This window comes from Monomorium pharaonis, chromosome 8 (genome assembly GCF_013373865.1).
Source record: "Monomorium pharaonis isolate MP-MQ-018 chromosome 8, ASM1337386v2, whole genome shotgun sequence".
Classification (NCBI taxonomy): Eukaryota; Metazoa; Arthropoda; class Insecta; order Hymenoptera; family Formicidae; genus Monomorium; species Monomorium pharaonis.
Window position 1 is genome coordinate 22,619,716 of NC_050474.1, and position 13,474 is coordinate 22,633,189.

At 38.8% G+C, this 13,474-nt stretch overlaps 1 protein-coding gene across 3 annotated transcripts in view; it reads left to right on the top strand.

Annotated features, from left to right (window-relative positions):
• LOC105839353 (Down syndrome cell adhesion molecule-like protein Dscam2) overlaps window positions 1-13,474 on the top strand; it is a 146,516-nt gene that overhangs the window by 71,416 nt on the left and 61,626 nt on the right. For all 3 annotated transcript variants that reach the window (XM_036291265.1, XM_036291266.1, XM_012685613.3), the window contains exons 3-4: window positions 1,660-1,980; window positions 4,124-4,285. In XM_036291265.1, coding sequence (XP_036147158.1) covers window positions 1,660-1,980; window positions 4,124-4,285 — 483 coding nt within the window. The remainder of the gene's footprint in view (window positions 1-1,659; window positions 1,981-4,123; window positions 4,286-13,474) is intronic.

A 13,474-nucleotide genomic window follows, 5' to 3' on the forward strand; every position in this document is an offset into this window, starting at 1 on the left:
TTATGGACCTCGTTATGTTATCTTCCAACCGGATACTCTCGTTCGACGGTGCAGGAAACCGAAGCTGGAAGTGAAGGAGTGAAAGAGGACACGCGGTGTGCGCACCGTCGAGCGCGATATACGTTTTATTGCCGATGAAAAGACGGCTTGCCCGAATCCGTAGCCGTAACTGGAGCGATCAATCCGTTAGATCCCTCTTCCACGGCATTTTTATTTTCGATACCTGAGAGAGAAGTCTTTTCGTCCGGAATTCGACGACCCTGCAATCCTGTGCCTTTTAACATAATATGAAAATCGGATAATTTCGTCTTTTTTCTTTTTTTTTTATCGTGCTGACATCATCTCTTCTCCCGAGAGAACCGACGTCCTTTATAATTGAGCCGCAATCTCATTTCCTACTTGTCGATACACTGAATGATTTTCCAACGAAATTCGTTTCATTGATATTTTCAGATTCTAAAATTTATATTAATTTAAATTAATTAATCTTTTAAATAGATTATTCAGAAAATTATTTTTATTGCTTTGAATCAACCTTTTAGTATCGTTTTAAGCAAAGTTCGATGTTTGCGTCTAAAAATAGAAATTAAATAACTTTCCCAGACAATCATTTGTGGTATTCTTCGTGTCGTAATATTTCTTGTATCGAGGATGGGCACAGATATCAAATGTGCATAACTCGATATTCGATGCAGACGGAGAACGACCGAATCGACATTATTGCTGTATCTCGGATGGATGGTTTCCTTGAGCGTACGCTTTTTAAAATTGTGGCATCGGTACATTTCCGTATCGTAATGGCCGTATGCCACGCATCGCATTTTCTACGCCGCGTATCGCGTGTGCCTTTTGCGTATTTTACAGTCTAAACTCCTTACTCTGAATACGTCCTGAATGTTGCATAAACCATCGTATCTCGACTTCGTGGCAGAACATTTCTCGTCTTCTCAGCGTAAAAATTGGCAGAGATTTATGGGAAATTGTTTCCCCCGCTGCGCGCCACGATGCGCCTGCCACTGTTCCGAAAACTATGCGGGATTATTTCCATGGCGAGAGGAAACGATTTAGATGCACATTCCTCCGCGAAAGTAAGATTTCGCGACTGGAAGTAGACAGCAAACTTGAAAAGTTCAATGCACTAAACATACCCTAGTCTTTATGTGCCAAATTAAAGTTTGGAAGAAATAAAGTTTGCTCGAATTTAAAAATGAATACTTCTTTTATTTGTATTAGGTTGTTGCGAAATGTTTGTTCTTTTCTACTTTTGTTAAAATCCATTTGTATTAAATAAAGCCAGAAAACTGAAGTTCTTTGAAAAGAGATTGAAAAATTGTTCTCTGAGTGGAAAGAAGAATATACCGAAATACAATTTTATTTCAGTTCTACAGAAATTTTAGTGTCAACTTTATCTGGCAAATGTGACAAACATTTTGCATCAGTTTCACATATTTTCCTTACTTTAAAATACATCGCCTTTCTAATCTTTGCAACTCGAAATTTTTTATATCTCGATATAGCTCAGAGAAATTATTTCACATTTTGGGTAGGATTAAAACTATAAAATTAGGAGGAGCGTCAGGAAATCTTTATTTATTTACGTTTTGTCTGTATACATAGAATCGGATTTTTTCTCTGACCGTTTCGCTTTTCTTGTTCCAGGACGAGGAGTGGTGCTGGACAGCCAAGGGCCGGTGCTGGTCTCGGAGCCGCGCTCGAGCGTGGAGTTCTCGAACGACACCGGGGCGATGATCCACTGCTCGGCCCACGGCAGTCCCTCGCCGAGGATCGACTGGCTGATGGGCGACGGCTCGCCGGTCCTGCCGATACCGAACATCCGTGAGATGCTGGTCAATGGCTCCATGTACTTCCTGCCGTTCGGTGCGGAGAGCTACCGGCACGACGTACACTCGGCCGTCTATCGGTGCCAGGCGTCGAATAGCGTCGGCAAGGTGCTCGGCCGTGAAATCACGGTGAAGGCCGGTAAGAGAGAAAGCACCTCCTTTATTTCTCGCCGGCTCCCTCGATTCTGTCTCGCCGTACCCCTCGGTCTCTCGCTCTCTTCCGGCCGATTGAACCTTCACCATCCCTTAAAGCTCGCTCCGTCGTATGTACGACGGCGGAAAAAAGACGAAGCAGACACGACCGGTGGCGTGACATGCAACTTTACGAGCTTCACGTGCGACCTTGAATTTTTGCTCGAGTCAAAAATCGCCAACTTTACATGGAAAGAATGGCTTTGCTAAAATATCTAAAGATTTAACTATAGATACAAATCTAATAGTAATTTTAATGGATTATTAAGATAATTTTTACTTAATTTTAATTCTCTGTTTAAATTCTTTAATAATGTTTTAACTTTAAATTTGTTGATATAAAATTAAAATAGTCCACAGACAAGGTAAAATAAATATTTAAACAATCATGTAATTATATTTGGTCGCCGCTTTAGTAGCCGTGAAAACACAGTCTGCGCCAAATAACGTGATGAAAATAATGGGATCCATTGGGGCCCTTGACGTGTTAAAATTACACGCGAGTTCCCTGAAAAGTTGCGGACATATAACTTCTCGGAAGTACGAAAGTTTCACGCGCCATAAACATGCCGCAATTTGAAAATTCTAGATTTGTTTCAGTACTAAATAATACACGACCGCGAGAGTTGTTCGCGCTTCAAGATGTGCCAAGATTTGTTGGATGTTTTTTTCCTGCGACGCTTCCACCTACCGCGAGACATTTCTGAATCTCAGATTGTTCGGATTTGAGAATGAGATTCTACTTCTGTGGATTGAAGATTTAATTTTTAATAATAATAAGATCTAATGCATTAAATTAACATGTATTATAATTGTGGCTTATATTCGTATTTACACTGTAAGAAAAAATTATTTGTCTTACAAATAATTATAATTATTATTAGTAGATAATTTGGAAATTTATTGAAGGTGTATATTTACACATTGGTAAAAGTAAAGTTTGCAACTTACAAATAAAATTATTCTTTAAGTAATTAAACAATTTGTAAGAGTAAATTATTAATTTTTGTAAAAGTACACAATTTCATACATTTCCACTATAAATTGTATAAGTTTAATACATTATTTATGTAATTTTACGTACTTTTCACAGTGTAGTCACTCGAAATATTGAATCTGGTTGAAACTGTCGTTGAAATATCACGTACGGTTTAAATTCTTTCTATGTCGATCGAAATTTCCACAATTTTCAAGCATGACAACAATTGATCGGCGCGTTTCGCCGTAAAAATTCGTTATCTGAAATCTCATTGAACGCTTACTTCTGAGATGTATTTAACGTCAATCTCTTGAGACGGTGGAGTAGTAATTCGTTGCGAAGTTGAAAGTTGGACGATCAATTTTGCGCGTTTCGAATGCCTCACGAGGTATACACGCCGGCGGAAAATCAACAGTCTTTGGCATTATCAGATCGTACCCGTCCCCTTCCCGAGGTTCCCGCCTCCGCTAAACGTAATCGACCGTTCTCCGGAATGACGTTTTAAACCCACGACTCCGGGCGCCGGAGGGTGGCAAGAATGATCGTGCGCTCGGGCAGAGCCAAGCCAACTACATTTATCGCGAGCGGGGGCCCTCCTCTTTTCCACTCGCTTTTCCTCCCATCTGCCGTCGCCGCCGTCGTAAATGGATGGCACTAAACTCACGCTCGCTTATAGCTAACAACCTTGCGCCAAGATCAAGACTCGCGACTTGTCACCAAAGTACGTGGTTGCCCGGTTGTATCACCGAAATTGTCGGGATTGAAACGAATCCTGAACGGAACGAAACGCTGCGAAGTTGTTGCACATCGAATAGAAGAGGAGGAGGAGAAGGAGGAGGAGGAGGAGAATCTCTCTACCGGGACCGTTCTTTTCCATTTTTCCGGCAGTATTATTCTCGCGAATACGACGTCCCGTTTCATGGCGATATAACCTTTCCCCTCCTGCTCCTTTTCTTTCTATTTCTCTCTTTCTTCTCTATATTTTTTCATTGTCCCGCGAGCCTTTGTCGCGTACAGCGATATGACGGTCCATCTTTTGCTCCCTCCTGCCATTTTCCTTTCCTTCCGGCATTTATTTCACGCTCAAGCGGCCATAACTTTTCTTTTTTAGTGGTACGCCAGAAGTACGAGGTACAAGTGCGAGACGCTTACGTCCTGGCGGGCAACACGGGGGTACTCAGGTGCGAGATACCGGCCTTCGTCAAGGAGTACGTAGCGGTCACGTCCTGGCTGAAGGACTCGGCCTTCAACATTTACCCGTCCGCGGAGAGCGGTGAGTGTAATTACGACTGGTCACCCGACTTACATGAGAACGAAATATCATGTCAATTCGGTTACACGCATTTCTCGGATGTAACGATGGGTTGTCGTACTTTTAGCAAAAAACCGAAGCTGAAACTCGATTTCCTTCCGTTGCTTTCTGACATTTTCTAATTCATTGATCATGTCGCAGCGTTATCTTGGGTTTCTAGAAATGATTTTTATCCTTGTGCATCTTTTTTTAATTTTAATGTATCTTTTTTGAACGAACTAATAATTTTTACATGGAAAGAACGATTTTGCTGAAGTATCTAAAAAATTAGCGACGTACAGATCTGAAAATATCTATTAGAATACTTAAAAAATAATTATAAAGGACGTGTTCAAGCATGATGAGTAGTGCTCTAGAAAGTTTCGACATTTTAATAATCAACCTAGTCACGTAATTATTTTAACGATTTAACTAAACTATTTTCAGATCTATATCCTGTTAAATTTCAGATACTTTAACGGAAGTGTCTTTTCGTGTCCTCATGGGAGATTTTAATGTCACTTTAAAATCTTTTCTTTGTTAAAAGCAATCCATTTAGTCTAACCATCAATCGTCTAAAACAATACGCTAGATAGAAATTCAAATAACAAATATTTTCTCTTTATTCGCATGGATCACGTGTACCGAACGCAAAATGCAGATTGCCAAGCGTTACGTCAGTCCAATTATTACTCAAGTTAATTAGAATCCAAGAGTGCGATTTACACACACACACACACACACACACACACACACACACACACATTATGACGAATATTTTCGCTATTCTACGCGAATCACGAATGAATAAATTGCACATTATGAAACAGGTATCGCAGATAGGTATACGTAACATATTGTACAGAGAGCAGCAAAGGACGGCGATAAAAGTGCATGTTGCGTCTCTTTTTTAGAGATATTTTTTTTATGCCACTTATCTTACCTAATATTTCTCGATAGTTTCGCGTCTGCTGCACACCGCACACGTAAACGATATTTCTTGGAATTGAAGCTCCGTAGTTTGTTTGCTCATAAACTTTTAATCCGAAAAGCCTTAGGCTGATTGAATTATCGTGCTGCTATTGAAATGGCGAAGGTAATTGGACAGCGACAGCGTGAGATAAATAGCATAAATAGTATAAAACGTGTAAATAAAAATTATCATTGCAAAGTGTAATTTTCAATAATTGGAAATATCTTGTTTCGATAATGAAATTATTAAAGATAGATCTTTCGGTTCTTATCATAAAACGTTTTAAAAAAAGAATCGTAGATCTAAAATAAACAACTTTGTGGGTTTTAGCTATTTCTGATAGCTAAAAACAATTCTAGCTATCAGTTTATTTTTATTTGCGATCATGATTTCCGGGTTGCATTATTTTTCTCGCAAACGATATCCCGTAAGTTTATTGTGTAAAATGAACGAATTTTCGTAGAACGAACTCAACCGCTTTTGCAATTTCGTCCCCGAGGCCACCGAGAAGTCAAGCACCTGATGTATAGTAGAAACTTTTCTAAATTCGTTTTCTCGCGTCATAATGGAGGCATTGTGTCCCTGCTATCGCGCGAGATCTCGTGCCGACTTGTCGGAGAAGGACGAGGAGGAGGAGGAGGACGAAGACGACGACGACGACGACGACGACGAAACGTGACTCATTGTCGTCGTGTTTCGATCGCTAGTACGCGGCTTTTTAGGTTGCCACGTGCGTGGCATAAACGCAAAAGTCTCTTCATCTTTTCACCCTTCTTTCCCGCTTTCGTTGAAAAATTTGCCTCGAATTCACCGACGCGTACCCCTTCCACCCCCGCGATAAATTACAGCCCGGCGAATAAACGGCGAACTTTCTCGCACCGGTATACGCCCGACCCGTTCGACGCCCCGCGTACCGAAAGTTTTCCGAGTGATTCGTTTTCCATTTAGAGGCAGGTACCTCCACGCGCGCCTTTAGAACCTCGCCTTTCCCGCTTTCCAGATTGGATTTTCCTCTCTCCGGACTGCGCGAGACGCGAATCGCGTTTGATTTAATCCGAGGATTTGTCGCCTGCCCGACAGACGTAAGGAACGGTCCGCTTATGAAGTTTAATCGTCTTCGGAAACAGTCGCTCGCGTCTGCACTCGCTTTAGATTTACTCTCCACGAGGGAATAAGGTGTTCGCCGTCTTTCCGCGAAATACTTTGTACCAATGCAAGCTGCCCCGGGGTAAACGTAAGAAATTTTCACTGCGGATTCTGTGATCAAATCAACGGATTATTTGTCGACTTTTTCAAGAATAATTCTGTGGATAATTATAGTTTTGCGATCAATATTTTTTAGGCATAAATCGTTTTAACGTGGAAATTATAATAAACTAAAAGTATAAAAAAAAAATAAAAAATATTGACGACAGGTACGATTTAAAGATGACCGATGCACATTCAACAACTCTTCTCTAATAATTAATTTGAGACTGTGTTAAACTTGGCGTTATCGCGACCACGCGTTTTAAGCTCTCCGACTTAGGAACTTCCCAAACTTTTCAAATGCGGAAGATATACGATAGAGATATCTTTTTATCTGTGGTAGAAAGTTTACACTTAGCTCCAGAGCCAAAAAAATATTATGATGGATGTGTACGTAGGCTAAAAATCTTGTTGATATACCGCGCTCGCGTAAAGTATTTGTTCATTACGCAGAGCAGAGTCGTACGAGAAGTGTGTAACCGAGCAGCAGATCATTCTCACGAAACACTCTGCTCGGTTATTAGTTTCGCGTACGCCGCGAGCGACGCATACCGGGTGTATCGACGTTTCGGGAGTCGACATGAAGTGCCGGTGGATGACTACCCGGATGCAGCCAACTCCAACACGAAACGTTCCACCGCAATGCAAATTAGCTCGGGCTGCTTGTCTATGGAAACGTCGAACTATCCTCGCCGCAGCAGCCGCTCCGACGTCTCGCTCATTTGTCTGCGACCACTTCGCAAATGCGCATTCAGTAGTAGTATGCGAGAAAGGCCAAACGGGAGCGGAAACTCCGCCTTTACATATTTCGCTGTAATAATTATTGGTACGGATATTGCAACGCGAATTGTCGCAGGAATGTTTGCTAGAACATTAAGTAATTGTATTGTCATAATATTATCAAATAATAACGGATTTAACGAAAATGCGAAAATAGAGACTAAATTGTGGTGATTTCAATTTTTTCACTTTATAGGATGATAAATTCCATTTACAGTAAATTGCATCTTACAATTGGGTTTACACTGTCGTTTTGCATTTTACGATTATGCAATTTCAATATTAGTAGATTTTGTAACGTGTAATTTATATCGTAATTATCGATCCGGAAAGTTCAAGTATAATGCAAATTCTTTTATCACGGTAACGGTGACTATCGTCGACGGAAACCTCGAACCGTGCTGCATTGCAGCGTCCATGTTATGACACCATTATTATCTTTTCTCGTTTTACCTCAGGCGGGACATTTTTTATTTTTTTGTAGTTTGCCGTTTAATATATACACATCCATTATAACATTTTGCAAAATTTGGAAAGGACAAAGTACATATTTAATAAACAATAGATTGTATTTTTTTGAAGAGTTTTAATTGTATTACATTTGCTATGATAAATATTAATACAATTGTAATAGTCTGCTATGACATTTCACAGCAGAATTATTTTAAAATAAATAATATAGTTCATAGAGTAGTAATATTAATTCATTATACGGGAATTTCGTAGTAAAAAATATTTATATAAGTATTTAATTATTATTCATTTATTTTAGAGCTCTGAATGTTTAATAGAAGTGAAAATTTGCCAAAAGTATTTGCCTCCACGGACTTTCCGCTTTGCATTACGGTGTACTTCTTTTCCTATACAACCATCTATCTTAAGCAGCTTTCGTTTTCCTCTTTACTCTTATTTATATCTCTTTTCGTTCATCGTATTTGTTTGTCCTGCAATTACTTTGTACTGATAACAATTTAGATATTTTTATCAGGATATATTTTATCTGTTTAGCGAAAGAACGTATTTATTTATCTGAATATTATTAAAATTAAACTAATTATTTTTTTGTTTAACTATCCTTAAAGTAAAATTCTTTTTTGTTAAATTATTTTTTGCTAATTACAAAATGTGCATTTTTTTAAACGATTGAAATGAGTCATTGCGTATGTACATTTATAATAGGATGTATCAGTTAATTATTTTGTCTTATTTATTGAATTATTATTCTTTTTTAGCAGGATATTATACTATCTCATTGCACGAAAGAATATTCAACACGAGTATTATTGATAAGCGTCTAAATTTTTCATATGTAAGCGGCAGGGATGATGATGCCTCTTTTTGTACAGGGATAAGCTTGCAAAAGGTAGCTGAATAATACGTATAGTGAGAACAGCCGTGCTTTCGCTCACTACTCTTTCGTCGCGTCCTGAAATCCCCTTTCAAGTAAAGCAAAAGTAATCATCTTGGATTTTTCATCAAGTAAAAGCGCAAGAATTCTAAAGTTAACGTTTACTTTTTTTAGGACTGGGATATTTAAGCGGAACAAGCTATAAATTCCGCACAGTTTATTAAATTTAGTTTATAAGTTTTTAATATAAAATTTATGTCGAGCGGGATACAACGTCAATAATTTGATTTGCTTGTACTTCCGGACACAAGCCGGATCGGAAATCGCACTCGTATTCTCCAAGGTGTTTTTCTAATGCAATTTCATGTACACGATATTAGCATTCGGCAGTGTATTTCTTTGCGTTGTTAATCGTAATAACATTCGGGAAGTTATCGCCATTTGAAAACTTTATCGCTACCGCCGTACGCTTGAAAAATTAATCCGGCGAAACGCAATTTGACAGCGTCCTTGTTTTAACCCCCGTAAAACGAAAGTTTGCGTACTTTGTCTTGACAAACTTAAGCGAAGTTGCAATAAGTCGCGGAAGGCAAAATAGCGCACTTACCGGCATTCCGTGAAGTCGTGAAAGAATTGTGCCTGCACCGGATAAGCGAGCATGATGAAAACTATTTTAACATCCGTACAAATAAATGGTGTAACATAATTTTCTTTAATCGCCATTTCTGCACTCTTAATGACTCCTTAAATCCAATTCTGCGACTTATTTTTGCAAACAAACTAGCGTTTTCTTATTAAAAGGTTTGTACGCGGAAATATAAACTAAATGCTTAATGTTTTTTTATTTTCAATTATACATTTGGTCTTATAACGTGGTGAATGCGAAGCCGTTTATTGACAAAGATTGCTGGAGTAACGCAATTCTCGCAGACTCGAGGTCGATTTACCGCAGTTACCCGCGAGTGACGAACGACGCACGTGGGAGCGGAACGAACTTTCCTTAAAAATCCGCGGATCCGTGTTTCGTACACGACACTCCAGAGAGAATCCACTCGCGGTCGGAATAAATCCAGCGCGCGAGATATATTTCGGTAATAATCGGCGTATACATAAATCATCCACGTTGAGACCGACGTCGCCATCACGAAGGAAATTTTAGCACCCGCCTTACACTGCGTTCTCTCTTTTGCTTTCGCCGATTTTGGTTTTTTCATTCTCTTTTAATCGATACTTTTTCTTAAACAAATTTAAGAAATGTTTAAAATTACAAAATAGGAATAATAATTAAAGGACAAAGTTTTTACGTTAAAATAATGATGTAGACGAACGCGTGGGAGAAAGTTTCGACGATAAAATTTGAGAGTTTATAATGCTATTTATTATTTATACAGAATCCAGGAGCATTATGTTATACTGTAGCAGAAGATACAGTAGCCATTAACCGACATTATCCTATCAGATATTAGAGCAAATGGGCATAAGTTTTGATATGTTTGTTGAATTAAATTTGCATTTAAGCCGATTAACCCTCGACAGATATCACTCTGATATATCAAATAAACTCATAACGTCACTATTACATACATGTTGATTCAAAATCAGAGGATGTTTAAATGCCACACATGATTGCAGATAATGCGTTTCATATTTCTATCATTTTTTTCGAACTTTGACAAAATTGTATATATATATATATATATATATATATATATATATAATATTATAGAAATATAATACATAATTAGATATTTATATATTTGTCTCATAAATATTATATTTTAATATTATAATTAATTTTATATCTAAAATAAACAATATCTTATTGATGTGCATAAAATATATCGAAAATAAAGAATGGTAATATGTATATACGACTGGATGTGGGTCTAAACTGCAAATTTATTCGATGACAAATTTTATATATATATTCGTAGGTCATAGCAGCATTTCATAGCACAAACAATCTTGCTTGTGGCATGTATTTTTTAGTTACACAGTGAAGCCGTAGCTCCGTTACACATTTCTTTTTTTAGAATCGCCGTCGAGAGAAATCTTATATTCTCCTTCATATCGATTAAATAAGTCAGCAATACTTTTGCTTATTTTGGTCTTAATCCTTAGATTTATTATGTGCCAGCATATTGGCAATCATTTGATCGTATTATTTCAAAAATATTCACATGATTCCATCTCACGATATTAAATAGATTATTCCGTCAACCAAGTAGAGACCTGGCCACCGCCGGCTTTTCATTGAGAATCCGTAACAATATGTTCTGATTCGCGAACTTACAAGCATGAACCATTATCTTTATTAATGCAAAATTGTGCTCGCGCATGAATCTCTCGTAGCTGTATTAAAGTCTCCCTCAGGAACAACAGGGATTTCAGTTTGCCATAGCAGACTTCCTCTTCCCCTTTTGTCTTTAAGTACCAATAAATTCCTTTAATGTTAGCTTAATTAATATTGGTTGTGGATTATATAAATTTTGTATAGCCCATAAAATATACAAATGTATAAAAATACTTTAACGTTAATTATTGTTTTTTTATAAATCTCCGAGAAAATAAAACATAATTACAAGCTCTAATTACAATAATTAACTTCTCATATATTTTAATGTATAAAATAATATTAATTAAAACTGAATTTTAACAAATGTTTTATCGAAAAACGAAGCACACAAATTAATTTTACATTATTAAATTCTGCCAAAGTAAAAAATTGTCAGAAATTATATATAGATAGAAGCATTAACACGAATTAATCACATATTTAATCACTTGCTACAGCTGATTATCAACAAGCTCGAAATCAATTTCAACCCATATCACCCGTACTTTGAACCCCGCTTAGGCATGCCAACTATTTCTCGTGCCCGACGACATGATCGCCGTGCATAATCATTCCGGGGCGGCGCACAATGAGCGGACAAAACGCCGAAGAATCCCTCGCGCTCGAGTTATTTTTATTACGATCGATTCATTGCTCTCCCCCTCACCACTCCCTGTCGCTCCTTTCCTTTACCATGGTCGTCGTACCCATCCATTTCTCTTACCCCTTTCTCTCTCGCGCGGTGGCAATACGGCCGGCATTCATCGTCGTATGCAGCCGGCGGGCGCCGACGGTATGCACCGCCATTGCACCGCACGAGCCGATCTTAAGGTAACCAGACTTACGTGCATTCCTGCTCGCACCTCCCTTGCCAGCCACCCCGTCCCCTCTCCTCCATCCGACGCATTTCAACGGCTGGAATTCCGCGCAATTTACCCCGTTATAAACGTGCACGCGAGGGTGCTCGCGGCGCCAACAACGAAATATTGACATTGCCGGCGCGGCGCAGATGCGGACGCATCGGCAGAAAATGCACTCTCGTTTGAACGTCGTAGATATGCTGGCGATGAGACGAAGGGACGTGGGGGAGGGAAAGGGGAAAACCGGCGCGAAGGGCAGAGACTGTGAGATATTTTCACGCGACGCATTTTTCCACGGAGTCACGCGTACACACCGCCGACATGCTTACGGACGCGGAAAACACCGTCGCGTCTCGCTGTGATATACACATACACCTGTCTCACCGGGCGCGGCGGTGGAAAAAATGCGAGTAATCGCGACCGCAGTGAGTTTCCGGCCCGAGGGAAAAGAGAATGATTGGACGTGGCTCTCATTTACCGTATTTCCGTCCGTGGGATTTCTGAATAGTGATGCAAAAGGATGCTAGCACATTCGCGGATCGCTTGGATGCCTTAAACGAGCACGACACATAAAAGTCGCAGATACGAAACCTGCATCGAATCACTGAGGCATTTTTCAAAGAAGAAGAAATAGAGTCTTCCTTTTTGCGTAAGAAATTTTAATTGAAAAATATTTCCGGTATTATTTGACGTAAAAATCTAAAGTGTTTCGAGAAATAAAGTTTTAGAGGTGCAACAATGGTTAACGCAGAAATCTTGTTAACACAAGATTATTCTTGCATTAATGGAAACTGTGTAACGTTCTTGTATAGGTTGTTGATAATCCGCATCACAGTGTATCCCGCGTGAATTTTAATGAAGAGGATAAATCGCTCATATCTCTAGAACGACTTTATTTACGATAGTAAATGAAACAACTGAAGAACAGTGTAATATAAATTTTATTTATCGCAAAAAATATTATGCAAGCAAAATGTGCATCGGAAATCTCTACATTCCGCGCATTGTTTACCGAGGAAATTAAAATTTTCCAATAACGAAGTGTTCTCCATGTTACCCGCTTTGATTAATTCTCATAATGCGAGATATCGAGTGCGCGGGAAACGAGGAAGTGAAGTATTACCGTTGATACGATCGTCATTTCGAGAAAGATAACTGAAAACTCTTCGTGCCGAAGAGCTTTTGGAGAATCGGCCTTTCACGATATAGGCCCATTAAATTCCCACTGGGTTTGATTAACATTCATTCAATGTCGAGCATTCAACGTCGGTGCACCTGAATTCAACTCCGACGTGTTTTATCGATTGTCCAACTATCTAACAGAAAATTAATTCATTATGATCTCTCTCTCTCTCTCTCTCTCTCTCTCTCTCTCTCTCTCTCTCTCTCTCTCTCTCTCTCTCTGTCTTTCTCTGTCTGTCTTTTTCTGTCTCTATCTACCTGTTTATCTCTTCTTGCTGCATCACATAATTTCTTCAATTATTTGTAATGCGTATTGCAAACAATTAATGAAATTTCGCTATATTAATTGCGATTAATTTAGCACATGTTAATTACGTGCGATTGGCCGATCATTATTGTGTTTGTATGCTATGTGCGATGCTTTTGCAGAGTTCGATAACAAACA